The 17014-nt window shown below is 34.5% G+C and overlaps 1 protein-coding gene across 2 annotated transcripts in view; it reads right to left on the bottom strand.

Annotated features, from left to right (window-relative positions):
• Positions 1–2975: 2975 nt before the first annotated feature.
• The window catches only part of LOC120781384 (protoheme IX farnesyltransferase, mitochondrial), a 54263-nt gene continuing 40224 nt past the window's right edge, over positions 2976–17014 (bottom strand). Inside the window, exon 4 of one of the 2 annotated variants that reach the window (XM_040113591.1) lies at positions 2976–3046. In XM_040113591.1, the coding sequence (XP_039969525.1) occupies positions 3012–3046 (35 nt within the window). In that variant the 3' untranslated portion in view covers positions 2976–3011. Of the gene's footprint in view, positions 3047–3572; positions 3646–17014 lie in introns of those variants that run through there. The other variant, XM_040113593.1, reaches the window with a different exon arrangement.

The following is a 17014-nucleotide window of genomic DNA, read 5'->3' as shown; positions in this document are numbered from 1 at the left end:
CTTAACCTACGAAGTGCTCTTTCCATAATCTCGCTGACTGTTGAAGGAAACATACCTGATACCAACACTATATCGTCTGCATACGCTACTGCTTTCACTCCTCCACCGTTTAGTTGGAGTAGTATTTCGTTCAGCGCTGCAACCCATAGAAGCGGAGAGAGGACCCCCCTTGAGGCCTCCCTCTACTCACATAGCTTGTTTGTGTTGCAGCGCCGTTTGAAGCTATAATCTTCCTATTCTAAAGATTCGATAGTATCCATCTGCACACAGTGTCGTCTATGCCACCATGCGCCAGAGAATTAATTATCGCATTTACTTCCATGTTGTTGAAGGCGCCCTCTAAGTCTAGAAATGCAGCCATGGTGAATTGTTTGTGGTGTAGTGATTTTTCAATCACACTTATCACCTCGTGAAGGGCGGTTTCGGTTGATCGGCCCTTTATGTACGCATGTTGGGACTTCGATGACTTCTCCGCCATTATTGTTCTTACGTGTAGATCTATTAGCCTTTCTAGTACCTTCAGCATAAAGGAGGTAAGGCTTATAGGTCTAAAATCCTTGGCATTCTCGTGTGTTCTTCTGCCTGGTTTTGGAAGGAACACAACTGTACTTCTTTTCCAACTTCTTGGGATGTAAGATAGTTGAACGCTAGCTTTATATATATTTTCAAGCCTTAGAACCATTGGTTCTAACAGTTTTTGCAGCATTATGGGCATAATCCCGTCAGGACCTGCCGCTTTAAATGGTGCAAAACTATTTATGGCATATTTGATTTTTCTTTTGTCTACTATTTGGCTTCGATAGTTATGCAGCACAAAGTCACACTGAAGTTCGAAAATTAAGTATATGGAGGCTAAGCGCAGTATTGGTCCGATTCAACTCATTTTCGACAAAACGTACCATTATAAGAGAATGATTATCCCTTAAATTAAGTTATATATATAACACATTGACCGACATTTTCGATCAAAAGTCAACTATTTGTTTTTTATTGGGTTTAGACAATTTTTGGTCATAAGGTGGGACATACTCAGGCGCGGATCCAGAGCAGAATTTTGGGGGCAGGGGAACTAAAAAATGTTGTACTTGCAACTCAAAGTTCTTTTCTTCGCAGAATGTGACTTATGATGAAAATAATGTGTCGTTTTGAATTTAAAAGTTTTTTCCACCACCCAACTACCCCCTCCCCTCGGGGATCCGCTCCTGGACATACTATGTACATTCTTCGCACAAGTTATGCTTCTTGATTTGTGTACTGGAAACTGAACGAATCAAGTGGAACTTAAAATTGTGTTATAAAGGAAGAAGGCGTGGTTCTAGTCCGATTTCGCCCATTTTTACAATGTCACATGAGAATGTGAGAAAGCCACCTACAAAAATTTGCTGAAATCAGTTTGTTGAGTCCAAATAAAGGGGATTTTACCAAAAAGTGGGCGGTGCCACGCCAATCATTCAATTTTCACACCAGCTCCCATAAAGTTCTCTCATACCATCTTTGTGGCAAAATTTCATGTCTCTGGCATATTTAGTTATTGATTTATTGTTTGTTATAAAATTTGTAATCATCAATATTGGTTCTTGTACCTTAAGTGGTTTAGGAGATATGGACAGGGATTTAGAGGGTGGGCCACGCCCACTTTTCAAAAAATTTGTGCTCAAAAGCTACGGGAATCCTCTATACCAAATTACAGCTTAACATCTTAATTTAGTCCTTAGTAACGGCACTTTATATGTTTTCGGTTAATGGCGATTTGTGGGCGTGGTAGTGGTCTGAATCCGCTCATCTACGAACTCTTATTTTTTTGTACTAAGAAATCCGCATACCAAGTTTCATCAAGATATCTAAATTTTTACTCAAGTTACAGCTTTCAAGGACGGACGGACAGATAGACAGTCATCCGGATTTTTTCGTCATCCTCATCATTTATGTATATATTACCCTACATTTATCTCGCTTAGTTTTAGGTGATACGTAATAGGTTGTCAAAAAAGTCTTGCGGTATTTTCGCTAGTTTGTGCTGAAAGCGCGTAGTTCTAGTTTTATTCGTCGCATCGGGTCATGCTATACCTTTTTGGAAAGCTCATTTCACGCGCTAACCCGTGTTTGATTGATTGTCGTTTCCTTTAAGTCGTTCATTAGTTATAGCGTCGCAAACATGGAGCAAAATAAAGAGAAAATGCGGCATATTTTACAGTACTACTACGATAAAGGTAAAAATGCATCTCAAGCCGCCAATAAAATTTGTGCAGTTTATGGACCCGATACAGTTTCCATTTCCACCGCACAAAGATGGTTTCAACGTTTTCGGAAGGCCTGTCGTCGAAAATTGCGATAAAATCGCTGAATCGGTCGAAAGAGACCGGCATAGTAGCAGCCGTAGCATCGGTCAAGAGCTGGGCATGAGTCATCAAAAATTCATTTCAATTTCAATAAAAATAACAAAAAAAATTCAATAAAAATACCGCAAGACTTTTTTGACCACCTATTACAACCGTTAGGTGAAAAAAACTAGTATACTCTATAGCAACAGGTTGCAAGAATATTAAAAAGGCTAATTGACGCAGAGAAGTTTTAATTTTATTAAAAAAATGGCTAATTGCCACAAATCAGTATTAATTAAAATAATTCAGTCTGGAAGTCTGTTTTGTCTGCATCCACTTTCCCTTTTTAGCGCCAGCACTGTGCGAATCGCATACATTATCCTCCGTTACCGTTAAAGTTTCCTCGAAGGTATTTTGGAGCGACGATTGCAGAATATTTAGTGGTGAATTGATTGAATGACGTTCGCCATATACCGTTCGTTAAAAATGTCCATATAGTAGCGTTGCGGTCGGGTTGGTTATTCCGCTGTTTGACGCGTTTATAGGTGGTCAATAATTTCAGAAACTTTCGAACAATCTGTTCCTTTGTTTGAACTTTCTGCATCTCTCGAAGAACTTGGCTTCACAGAAATTACTTCTTTTTTCTCTTTTTTTCTCCTTCCATGTCCAGCCGGACTCTCACTAGCACCTTCAAAGTACTTGTTGCAACTTCCTCGTTGTCAAATCTATTGAATAAAAGAAAGGACACAATTTGTTTTAAATACAAATCACACAAATTTATAAAAAATCACTACTTATAACGACATACTAGCCGGTATCTTTTTGATTATAATTATAAACGTTATAATAGATAAAATCAAATTAACTGTAAATAACCGAATCGATCTAATTAAATTTTACGCCAACACGAACTGCAACCAATATTTCATTGATGCGAGTTTTGCGTAACAGCTGTGACAGATCAGCCTTTTTGAGTTTTCGATTTTACTGCAGATGCCAGATTTTCGTTTTTCGAACAGGTTACATTAAGTATACTCAAACCTTTACTGGCGTAGACACCGCTTACGCGATTATAGCCGAGTTAACATCAGCGCACCAGTCGTTCCTTCTTTCGCAAGGTGGTGGTGTTTACGTCCATATGTACGACATAACCTAGCCAGCGCAGCCGCTGCCTTCGTTCCATCCAATGCGATATTCGCCGTGGCCAACGCGAAATGATAATAAATCTTTCGCAGAAAATTTCTCTCGAAAACTCCTAAGGCCGACTCATCAGATGGTGTCATCGTCCATGCCCCACCATGTTTGCTGCGCAGTTTGCATTACCCTAAAATCCCAAATTTCAATTAGAATGCTTATTTAAAATAATGAAGCAATAGCAAAAATATTATTTACGTTTTCAAGGTAAGGATCTTATTATATTTCGTGAATAGAAATCATTTGTTTTTCCAACCTTTTTGTTTTTAATAAAAAAAACCATTATATTATTTATTATAGTTTTTTTATTAGGGAAAAATTGTGTGAAATTATACTAAATTCAACCCGGTTTTACTTTTGTTTCATCTAAATTTGAGAAAGATTTTTAAATCAAGATCTTTAGTATTTACCAAATAGCTTAAATTATGCAATTATATATTTATAAAAGAGAAAGAGGGACGTAAATTACAAAGATGACTTATGTAATATTGTTCTATTATATTGCCATTCAATCTCTCCATGAGGTGTCATGAAATACTCCATAAAATTTCCACGGACATTTATCGTGTTTTCTTCTGACTTACCAAAAACACTGATGGAAGCAATCCATTTTCCACCAACTCCGTTCGCCTAATACCAGGATCAGTAACGCCATTTATATTATTGTTGAATGGTGCCAGGTTGATCGTCTATCTGTTCCGGCAGCTCCAGCATCCCCCTACGAATGTTTGATAGGCAGGAGTACCAAAGATTGCGTCACCATATGAGAGCTCCTTTGGACCGTAGAGGTTCCTTGTCGGTCACTAGGTTGGAGTAACGGGGTATTGCGCAAAGTGGGTGCATCTTGCACAGCCGTTGAGGTATTGGCCGCATTGGTGCGTTGGCAGCATGGAGCCACATAACGAGTGGACCACTCCCTATGAGTATGATAGCTAGAGCAGTTCTGACGATGGCTTCAACCACTGCGTGTTTTGCATCTAATTGAAATGTAGTTATGGTGAAGCCTTGTTGAGTAAACGCAGCAGAAATTTCCTCCGGGTCTGGGTTGAACTCAATACCAGTGCGAATCAGGTGAATACGGTGCAACCCTACTGCTAGGTGTTGCTCTAATGATGACAATGTTAACATGTTATATACCGATCCAAGCGAGGTTAGATCGTCGAAATGACAATCCTTGGCCGGATAAAATCCGGGTCAATTCCGGTATCGTTGAACAGGCTGTCATGGAAATCGATCGCAATGCGCTAGTTAACAAACAGTTAGTTTGTTTTGAGTAAAAGATATTATTTTTGGGCAGTGCACTTATTTTCGTGTTGCCTGTTTTATTGATATTTCTTTACTGCTTACTTTTTACAATCTTACAGCTATTTATACTTTTGTTACACTTATCTATCTCTTATCGCATTTTGTCTGCTGCACTTTGGATTCGGGAATTTTCATGTTTGTTTAGGTTAAATGCGATATTTATTTAGGCTATTTTCGGCGTCGCTAACTCCCCTACTTCTTAAAATAGAGCGCCCTAGCTACTTTGTTGCTAATTGCTGTTGTTCTAAACGGTTCATTTCGATCTCAAATAACTCAGCGATCAGATATAGGCATACTACTCTCAGAATGCTCATAATCTGTCAAGATGTGACCGGTTTCTAAGAATTGGAGTGGAGCGTTATTATCATGGATTGTTTCACATTGTGCTGATTTATCGTTTAATATTTTGATAGTACAATTATCAGAGGGTTCTAATTTACAAATAAAATTACTGAATAAATTCTTACATTTTGAAGCTCTTTGATAATTATTGCATTTTGCTATCTTAGGATCTAAATTAATTTTACCATGCTTTTGTGATGAAGGATATACATTAAATAATCTACATTAAGTTTCGAGTATTGGGTATTTGTAAATTGTAATTATAGCCTGTTCTAGGTAACAAATACATATGTATATCAGAATATTCCAATATATTAATTAGTGGAAGATCCAACTCCTCGTGGTTTATTAATTCATGCACATCGTTCGAATTAAGTTTGCCAGAGTAAAAATTTTTCGTTTTTTGCAAAAATAAAAGTACTTGTTACTGTTAAAAATTAATTATAAATCTCTGCTATGATTAAGTTCTCATTTATTGCTTTCGGATCGAGAGTTTCAATTATTCTGTACATGCCTTTACTCTAATGTTATCTTTATGAATAATCCGTCCTTTATCGGTCGTCACTGTCATACCGTTGTCTTTTTTTTACAATATATTTCGCGTATTTCCTTACGTTTTTATAACGCCTGTGCGTTTTCGAAAATATCACGTCTCCTTGATTATAGGCCAGATGATGTCGATTGCGATTATGATGTCGCAAAACTCTTTCCTGGCCGTTCTTGGATGTCGGGATAACCCCTTTGATTAAAAAATACGTGATCGGGTTCCTCGCTGGTTACGAAATGAAAGCTTTTGTTGTACTGCCGAACAGCTTCAAAAATTTGATCTTCCGGCGCTGAATTATTCTGATCAGCCAAAACTTTCGCGAGTTCAATAATTGTACTGTGTGTACGCTCAAGTTGTCCATTTGTAGTAGAATGGAACGCTGGCGCTTTGGTGTGCGTTATTTTTAGTCGTTAATAAATTTATTGTGCACAGATGCTGGTAAATGTTAAGTCGTTATCAATGATTAAAAATTTTGCTATTGGGTATGTTTGTGAAAGTATCTCGTCGACGTATTTGTATGTATCTTTTCTTGAAGGTATTTGTCTAAAGTGGCAAAATTTTGAGTATTTGTCGGTTGAGCTAATGTATACGGGCCATTCCATCAATTGGCGACATGGTTTTGTACCCGTATTCCGATCAAACAAAACGTTACCATTTCTTTTACTTTTTAACGACCTGAAAATTGAGTGCAAAAAATTTTGAAGTTATATGATTTTATGTAAAAAACTCTCAGCTTTCTGATAAAAATATTTTCAAAATCAAAAAAAAAAAATTCAAAATACAAAAACAAGGGTTTTGTGCTTTTCCAGCAACTTTTTTTGAAAATTTTCCATTCGATTCCTCGTTCAATTTTACATAAGAATCAATGTACAGATTAAGACAGTCTTTGCCAAAGTCTGTACTGTGAGAGTTCACTTTTGACTCTGGTTTTCTTTATTAAAATTTCTTCCCTCAATACATTTCTTAATTCTAATTTCTTAACTATGTATATATGTATATGTGTGTATGCTTAGTGTGCATACACATTTGTAAATATGTATTATATTTTTATTGCATTTTTCAGATACCAACGCATTGATATTTTATAGTTTTTTAGATTAGTGCATCTAACGCACTTATACACATACGTACACACGCTTGATACTTTCTTATCTGTTGCTTGTGTGCATTAATATTTCGAGTATGTATATTTTGTATTTTAATATTAGTATTATGTATACTCTAATTTATGAGTTTTCTTTTATGTGCAATGATTTTCACATTTTTATGAGCAAGTCTCATATTACATTTTTGTTGCTTACCATTGCACTTGACATTTAGTGGACTGTATATACTTTTTATTTAATTTATTGTTTACATGTATATTTTTATGTATTAATGTAGTTGTGTCAAAAATATAATTTTGTATATATAATTATATCTTAAGGTTACAAAACTTTCATGTTCATATCTTTATGAACATTCTGCCAGGGGCCAAAGTTGTATCTTAACTTTACTTGTATATTATGTTTTATTATTAATATTTTTTAATTATGTCTAACTGGAAGTTCAAATGGAACAGTCACAGTTCTCGTTACACATTTGGATCTTATATATAAAATAGTAATGATTAATGCTATTATCAAAACTAATGTTAGCGAAACGTGACCACTTACGTGATGAAAATTTATACCTTTTAATTTTATATTTTCTGTTTTGAGGAGTTCTATTTGTTGTTTAAGATGTACGATATCTTTGGTATTGTTTATTAATGTTGAATCAAAAGGTTTTATTTGTAGTTCTGGAATATCTTCAATATCTTTAACCCAAGAAGAGGATAGCAATTCTTTTTTAATTTCAGATTGTATGTGATGAGATGCTGTTACAGTTACTCCTTCATGCCGGACTGTGCATCCTTCTCTTATTGTCATAACGCCTTGACTAGGGATTTCTATATGCATTTGTTGATTATTATCACATTCTAGATATATCATTGCTTTGCTAAATAATTTGTAAAGCCACCGATTTTGAGAAGATAATTTTATCCAAACGTTTTCATTTGTAGAAGGTTTGAAATCACATGCTTCATTTTCTAATTGTTTTAAAGCTGCTACTTCACATGAATTATCCGTCGCTGATTTCCAAGCTAAATTTCCAGGACATTGGTAATGATTCTCTGAGTTAGTAGAACATTTATCTAGATCTACTTGGTTTATAAGTGAATATTGATTCAAATCAAACTTGTATATTAAATATTCTGCCTTTATTTCTGGAATAATCATATTCCCTTTGTAATTTATTGGAAGTGGATTTAATTTATATACGTTTGACGGTTCATACGATATTAAGGGAATTTCTAGGTTTATGACTACCCGTGAATCAACAATTAAACCTTTAGCAGTCATCGATTTATAAATTTCTTTTAATTTGTTACCCGATTGTCTTCCAGGTAGTATTAATTTGTGTGGTAGTTTGTTTCTAATAAATTCAATTTCTTTATTAAGTTGCGAAGGCTTTAATAGTTTTGGATTTATGCGACCATGATTTATGTCAATTAGAAGATTAATTATTGAAGTTTGGATTTCTTCACATTCGTCCATAACTATTCCTATTGAAATGGTTAATATTTGAAACATCAAGGTCATTCGTTCAGCATTTTGATCTTTTATTAGTTCGTTATAAAATTTATTTAGTTGTTGACTCATTTTCTCAAAATTACGGTTAACTTCATCTGTTGTCTTTTTTAATATATGTATGGTAGAATCAACTACCGATGTCTGCCTTTTAAACAATTTTGCTATATCTTTTTGGTTGTCGAAAATATTTCTAATATTTGATTCCATATTTTCTCGGTCACCAGCATCCATAATTCCGAATAATATATGGTAAATTGAACCAACGAATTCGAATGGTGCTCGCTTTTGTTTTTTCATAAACAATTCATTATTTGCTTTAAGACTATTATATTTGTCATTTAAAGTGGCAGTAATCATTATGCAGGCATCTTCGTAATAGGTCAATATTTTGCATTGATTTTCAAGTCTGTTAATAAATTCTTGTATTTTATGCATCCGATCATAATAAGTACCTATTTCGTAATAGACTATTAAATTCCATTTTGAATTTATTATGTCCATTTTACTAATCGGTTCCAAATATATTGCTGTATTATTTTTTAGTTTAGTCACTGAAGCTCCTGATTTAGATGTATTATTAATGTATAGTGACTTAGTTTGTGTTGCTAGCATGAGTATCGTTAAGAACCACATCATCAATTTGCTTGATTTACTCGGTCGTTCTGAGGTTGCAGTATTTTTTGTTATTCTCGAAGTCAGCAAACTTGTCACATGATTTGCTTCCTCTGCTCTACTGCTGTTTGTTACCTCCAGTGGGCATAATTTGTAAACGGGCCGTTTAAGTATGCCATTTTGTAATTTTAGAGTTACAACTCTTATATTTCCATCCTTTCCCGGATGAGTTTCAATAATTTTTCCTAATGGCCATTTGGCTGGATGAGTTTCTTCATCTTTAATAATAACTATTTGTCCTTGTACGAGATTAGCTTGTTTGGTTTTCCATGCGTTGTTGCAACATTACAACATATTCGCTTTCCCATCGTTTCCAAAAGTCTTTTTTAAGTTTTTTGTATTAATTTCATCTATCTAATGAACCTATCATTGGTTATCATTAATTGCTTCAGGACAATCTATTATTGGACATCCTATTAAAAAATGGCCAGGCGTTAAAACGTCTATATCGCTTTCACTATCTATCGCACATAAAGGTCGTGAATTCAGTATTGCTTCAATCTGTGATAGCAAAGTAATCATTTCTTCAAATGTCAATTTAGTTTCGCCTATCACTCTTTTTAAATGATATTTCACTGACTTCACTCCTGCCTCCCAAATTCCTCCGAAGTGAGGAGCTGCCGGGGGCCCGAAATGCCATTGAATTTTATCTGCTTCTAATATGGGAGCTACGGCTGAATTATTTTTTATTGCCATTTTAAAATCTCGGTCTAATCTTCTACAAGCTCCGACAAAATTTGTTCCATTGTCCGAATATATATGTTGACTTTTACCTCTTCTAGCAAAAAATCTTTTCAAAGCAGCTAGGAACGCTTCGGTTGTTAAATCACTTACTGCTTCTAAATGAATAGCTTTTGTTGCCATACAAACAAATACAGCTATATATCCTCTAAATGTTTTTTGTCCTCGTCCTTTTGAACATTTCATATGAATCGGTCCTGCATAGTCTATACCAACGTGTATAAATGGAATTGAAATAGATACTCGGAATTCTGGAAGATTTCCCATTAATTGTTTTGCTACTTCTTTGCGGTAACGTACGCATCTACTACAAGTTCGAATTGTCTTTTTAATAGAATTCCTCAATCCAACAATCCAGTAATTCCTTCTAATCATTGATTCCATTAACTTGTTTCCTCCATGTAAAGTTATTTTATGAATATTTTCAATTATCAATGATGACAAATGTGACTTATTTAATATTATTGGGTGCTTTTGATTAAATTGAAGATTTGAATTACCCAATCTACCTCACGAAGGATTCCCTTATTATCCAAAATTGGATTTAAGCTTGCAATGCTACTTTTATGATTAATTTCTTTTTTTATTTCTAAACTCTGAATTTCCTCTCTAAATTGTAATTTTTGCTGATATCTTATTAACATTTCTTCAGCTTCCTTCATTTCAGATTTAACTAAGTATTCAGGGCATTTTTTCCCTCTTATTCTTTTTACAAATCGCAAAATATAAGCTACTACCCTTATTAATTTGCTTAAACTAGAATATTTAAGTGTTACCTTATCCAAGAAATGTAATTCCCCTGAGGTTGTCACATACGTTGCATCGATTTGAATAATCTTCTTTATTGGCCAATGATGTTCCTCTTCTCGCAACCATTTTGGTCCCTTCCACCATAGATCGTGTTCTATTAGTTTGTTCGCCAGTACCCCTCTGGTTGCTACATCAGCTGGATTGTCCTTTGTTCCAACGTGTTGCCATGTCGCATTGGAAACAAGTAATTTGATTTCTTCTATTCGTGTTCTAATAAATCTGTCTTAACTTTGGCAATTATTTATCCATGCTAACGTTATAGTTGAATCGCTCCAAGCAAATATTTTCATTTCTCTGTTGATGACTGTTTTTATCCTTTGCAGCAATTTAGCAAGTAGGTGAGCCGCGCATAGTTCCAGTTTTGGTAACGTTTTCTTATTTTTAATTGGATTCACTTTAGTTTTACCAGCAACAATTGTTATAACTGATCCAACTTTAGTATATACAACTGCTGCATAAGCTTTCTCTGAAGCATCTGCGAATCCATGTAGTTCAAATTTAAAGTTGTTTTTAGTTTCAAACCATCTAGGAATTTTTATTCGTTTTATCTCTGGTATATGCTGCATAAACTCTTGCCATTCTTTTGTTAAATTCTCGTCAAGTAACTCGTCCCAGTTGAGTTTCATCAACCAAAGTTTCTGTATAAATAACTTTGCTATAACGGTTGTTGGTGAAAGCCATCCCATTGGGTCGAAAATTCGCACTAAATCAGACAAAGCTTGTCTTTTTGTAACCAGCTTTTGCGTTGAAAGATTCGTATTAAATTCAAACATGTCTTTGGTAGGATCCCATTGAATACCCAATGTCTTTATTGTTTCGTCTTCTGCTATTTTTATTACTTCATTCGCGTTATTTACCGGAATTGTTGCTATGATTTCACTGTTGTTTGACATCCACTTCCTTAAGTGAAATCCATATTTTTGTAGTTGTTTCGATATTTCATACTGAATGGCCTTACATTCATCTATTGAATCTGCTCCTGTCATTAAATCGTCCATGTAGAAGTCGTTTTAATGATGTTTGAAAGCAAAATAGTTGTGGGGCTCGCATAGTTTGGCAATTTCTTGTAAAGTTCTCGTTGCCAAAAAAGGAGCTGATGCTGTCCCATATGTAACTGTTTGTAGTTTGTATTCTTCTATCAGCTCTCCTTTTGTTTCTCTCCACAATATACGTTGGTAATCTTGATCACTATCTGTTATTTTAATTTGTCGAAACATCTTTTCAATATCACTAGTTAATACATATTGCCAAAGTCTCCATTTGATTATAATGTCAAATATATCTCTTTGAAGTCTCGGTCCTATGAAGAGGATGTCATTTAAACTACTTCCATTTGTAGTTTTTGCAGACGCATCGAAAACTACTCGTAGTTTAGTCGTTCTACTGTCTTCTCGAATCACTGCTTGAAGTGGCAAATAGTATTTTCCGCATTTATTTTCACTTACTTTTTCCATGTGGCCCATTTCTGAATATTCTTTCATAAATTGCACATATTGTTGTTTTAACTCGTTATTTGTAGCGAACCTTTTCTCAAGATTAAGAAACCTCGCCATAGCTTGTTTGCGAGAATCGCCTAATTCTTTTTTTTGTTTAAAAGGTAGATTGACGACAAATCGATTATTTCCATTTCTTACTGTTGTTTTTTTCAAAATTCTTAGGCATTCATCATCATCTGCTGTATCTGCTGGAGTTGTAGTGTCTTCTATTTCCCAAAACTTCTCCAATGTTGTAGTAACCGCTGCTAAAATTGTATTGTTTTTCTCGGTTGTTGTAAAACTCCCGACAATATCCAGCCCAATTTCGTAGCTTGACCTAGTATTCGATCCTTTTTAAATATACCTTCTTCTAGTATGTCGGCATATATGTCACTTCCAATGACAATATCGATTCAATCTGATTTATTGAAATTGGGATCAGCTAAAGTGTAGTTTTTCAATTGTTCTATATCCCATTTAAACGTTTTGTCTGGTTGAGCACTCGCTAATTTCGGCAAAATTAGTGCTTCATTTTAATGTTGATTTTAAATTTGGACACTCCCACTGTGGTATTTCCTAAACCTTGTAGTTCAGTTACTTCTCTTCTTCTTGGTAAATGAAGTATTTGAGATGCTTCTTCGGAAATAGTAGTTTTTTGGGATCCTTGATCGATTAGAGCTCGCAATGTCACATACTCTCCATTTGCTGCCTTCACCCTTATCTGTACTGTTACTAGGAGTATCGCCATTTACGAATGTTTCGTCATCATTGTGGAAGATGTTTTTGTGACATTTTCTTCACTTCCTCCTTTTCCTTTTTGGAATTCATTGAAGTGCAATAAATTATGATGATTTCTTTCATACTTATTGCACTTCTTTTTATTATTACATTTTCCTTCATATACGTGATCAAGGCAAATGTAGCATAACTTGTTGTTTGTTATGAATCTTCTTCGATTCATCGTAGTCAATGTCTGAAACTTTCTGCATTCACCAATTTGATGCCCAGGAACCTTGCTGTATACACAATTATTTTGTGCCGCTGTATAAAATGTAGGTGTTCGCTGTGGCTGCTTTTGATTGTTCCATTTAGTTGGTTTTCTGTCGCGTATTGCTTCTAGAGCTTGATATTGCTGTTCCAGAAAACTGAAGACGTCATCTAGGCTTTGTATATTCCTACTTTTTTTTACGTTTTGCTCGTATAAACGTAGACTTTCTTTGTCTAGTTTTCGAACCACTATCCGAGCTATGATGGCTTGTTCGTCATTTAAATTTAGATTTAGCCCTTTTAAAGCATTTGTGGCGTAGATTCTATTTGCCACATGCTGCTCACTGCTGAAACACCTTCGGCAGTACTTTGAATTCTTAAATTCTGAATAGAATTCTCCATTGTTTGCATTACATGCTCGAAGTAGTTCTTCGCAATGTATTCCTCAGCTTCTTGACTCTTCTTAGCCATTATTTTATTATGATTTGCAGTAAACTCTTTCATAACAGTCTGAATATGATCCATATATTCCAGACATGAAACCTTTCCTATTTTTCCGCTCAGGATTTTCTGCTCCTCCAACGCAGCTAGATCTCCCAACTCCTTCTGTCGTGTTAGCAAATTCTTCATATTTGCTTCTTTATAGATGGTTTTGTATATATATATATATATATTTTTTTTTGCACTGTTCTTGTTATAGCCACAAGGACGCTTTTAACAATTTTTTTTTTTTAACTTTTACTAAAAGTAATTTTTATAAATGCGGGTAGTCTTTGCTATTCCGGCTTACATTTATTTTTACTTGGCTAAGTAATGCTCTTTTTCTTTTAAGAGGCTTCTAGTACTTGCACTTGCTCGATTCTTTTTCAAAAAGAGGCTCGAAGGACCAAATGTACAAATTAAGACAGTCTTTGCTTAAGTCTGTACTGTGAGAGTTCACTTTTGACTCTGGTTTTCTTTATTAAAATTTCTTCCCTCAATACATTTCTTAATTCTAATTTCTTAACTATGTATATATGTATATGTGTGTATGCTTAGTGTGCATACACATGTGTAAATATGTATTATATTTTTATTGCATTTTTCAGATACCAACGCATTGATATTTTATAGTTTTTTAGATTAGTGCATCTAACGCACTTATACACATACGTCACACACACGCTTGATACTTTCTTATCTGTTGCTTGTGTGCATTAATATTTCGAGTATGTCTATGTTGTATTTTAATATTAGTATTATGTATACTCTAATTTATGAGTTTTCTTTTATGTGCAATGATTTTCACATTTTTATGAGCAAGTCTCATATTACAATTTTGTTGCTTACCATTGCACTTGACATTTAGTGGACTGTATATACTTTTTATTTAATTTATTGTTTACATGTATATTTTTATGTATTAATGTAGTTGTGTCAAAAATATAATTTTGTATATATCTATAATTCTATCTTAAGGTTACAAAACTTTCATGTTCATATCTTTATGAACAATCAATGTTCAAAAATATGGGACTCTGATCCCATGAACACCAAAAAAAAAAATTTTCGTTACAGACACACATGCTTTTTCCTCCCTGACAAGTATAAGTAACTTTAGGAGTTAATAGCATGCGCCATATAGCGACAACTTTGCATTTTTTTATTTTAAATTGGTGGAAATGCACAAAAAACTGTTTTTTTGGATTTTGAAAATATTTTTATCAGTAAGCTGAGAGTTTTTTACATAAAATCGTATAACTTCAAAATTTTTTGCACTCAATTTTCAGGTCGTTAAAAAATAGCAATTTTTTTGTTTGATCGGAATACGGGTATAAAACCATGTCGCCAATTGGCCCATATGTTATCGCTCATATAGAATAAATCTCGCCTACTTTGTTTGGTATTGGTGCTGAACCTGTTGGTTGTTTATTTGGTTTGCGTTCATATTTGTTTGTGAGGCGGCTTTCACAGTGTACTTCTTTTTACAGGCGTCACATATGTTTGGTCAGTAGTATCTGAGCGAGATTTCCTGTGCGTTATTTTTGTAGTTTCTGTGAGCACGTCTGTGTGTGCTTTGTACGATTTGTTTTTGTTGTTCGGTTTCGGTGATGTCGTCCACCAATTTTTGCACAAGTACAATCGATACAGTTGAAAATGTGTCGATACTGTAATTTTCGACGTAAAATAACATTTGCTCGTCTATTTGCAGAGCATTAATTAACTTTGGCCTAATTACATTTTTTAATGTCCAATAGCTCAGTTTTAATGTTAAAGAAAAGTGTACGCCTACGGTTAGAAAAAATATTTTGCGAAGATACTTGGCTGGGGTTTACATTTGATTGTTTTATGATGACTTTATTTTTAAAACAATTTAATGGCTCCTTTACACGTTTGATATTTTGCATAGGAGAGTTTTGTACTGAATGTTAGGAATTATCAGAATTAGATGTGTTATTAATTTGTTGGCGGAAAGGTGCATCAGCAACATTGTTCTGGTGTCCAGGTTTCTAACTGATTTTAGCGCCGTGTTCTTCGATGCAATTTTTCCATATTTTTAATTTTGTATCTATTGGGTTTTTTTCTGATATGCCGAAAATTAAAGATTGATGATCGGTGAATAAAGTTAAATCTGCTACGCCCTATAAGTAATTTCGAAGTTTCTGTAAGGCCCACACAATTGCGAGTAACTCTTTCTCATTTGTAAAGTAATTCTGTTCGGTTTGGCTGAGTATTCGTGAAATAAATGATATAGGTTTTTTATTCTGTGATAATACAGCTCCTATTGCAAAATTGCTAGCGTCTGTGGTTAATTCAAAGGGCTTGCTTAAATTTGGTTGGAAGAGTTCAACCTGAGCTTGAAGTTCTTCTTTTTTTCGAATGGTGCTATTGGAGGTTCATCTGTGATTTTAATTTTTGCGCTTTAATTCTTTGAAATGCCACCGTTGTCTCCTCTGAGAAACGTGGTAAGTGGTTGAACAATGGCTGCAAAATTTCTTATGAATTTTCGATAATAACTTGAATTTTCATTAAAAATCTTCATATAAATACATATGTGCTCGATATGCTCTTCGGGAGAAGAAGAGTAAATGAGAACATCATCTATAGAGACGTACGCTAAAATGCCTATATATGGCCTCAAGATATCATCGATACATCTTTGAAAAATTGACGGAGCAGTTTTCAGTCCGAAAGGCATGCGAAGAAATTCATACTTGGCTCTATTTACACCAAATGCTGTTTTCTCTCTATCAGATTCTTTAATAAGAATCTGATGAAATCCAGATTCCAAATCTAAAGTTGTAAATATTTTTGCATTACCAAGATTTTGTATTGTCATAGCTACATCAGGTATGGGGTATATGTCTGTAATAGTTTGAACGATTAGCTTTTGAAAGTCTACAACCATTCTGCGTTTAGGTTTCCCTTGTTCAACGGTACCTTTTTAGCAACTGTCCAAATGGGTGAATTGTATGGACTTTTACTCTGTTCGATAATTTTATTTTCTAAAAGTATATTTATTTCTTTGTTAATAAAATCATTATCAGATATAGGGTACGGATATTGTTTTGTCAGATAGGATCTTCGGATTTTGTTCTAATTGTGGCTTGTACAGTGGTAGTAAATGATAATATTGAGTTACTACCTTCATTTTATTGCATTATTTTTTCAATTTCAGATCTATATTTTTCATTGCTTACTGTATAAAAAAAGGCTGCTTGTTTCTTAATCGTCAGTTACGTATTCAGGTGCAAGCGATTACACCTTGTATTTTCTGCTGTATGTTGAAATTACGAGATGAAGGATTACGTTCTCTTTTTTGAGGGTATCCGCGAAATGGATTATTTGGATGTAGTCCTTGTATTTAACGGTTATAGCTGTTTTGTTGTGGTGTAGAATGGTTCCTATTGTAATTTGCGGATCTCGTGTATTGCTGTAATGAATCCACGTTCTCTGGTTGGTGCTGTTGCCTGGGGGCAGTTTGATTGTATTGCACCTGCACGTTAGGTCTGTACCTTTGTGGTT

This window comes from Bactrocera tryoni, unplaced genomic scaffold, assembly GCF_016617805.1.
Source record: "Bactrocera tryoni isolate S06 unplaced genomic scaffold, CSIRO_BtryS06_freeze2 scaffold_7, whole genome shotgun sequence".
NCBI classification, from domain to species: Eukaryota; Metazoa; Arthropoda; class Insecta; order Diptera; family Tephritidae; genus Bactrocera; species Bactrocera tryoni.
The sequence above is the reverse complement of the archived record's forward strand: the minus strand, read 5'-3'. Positions and strand labels throughout refer to the sequence as shown.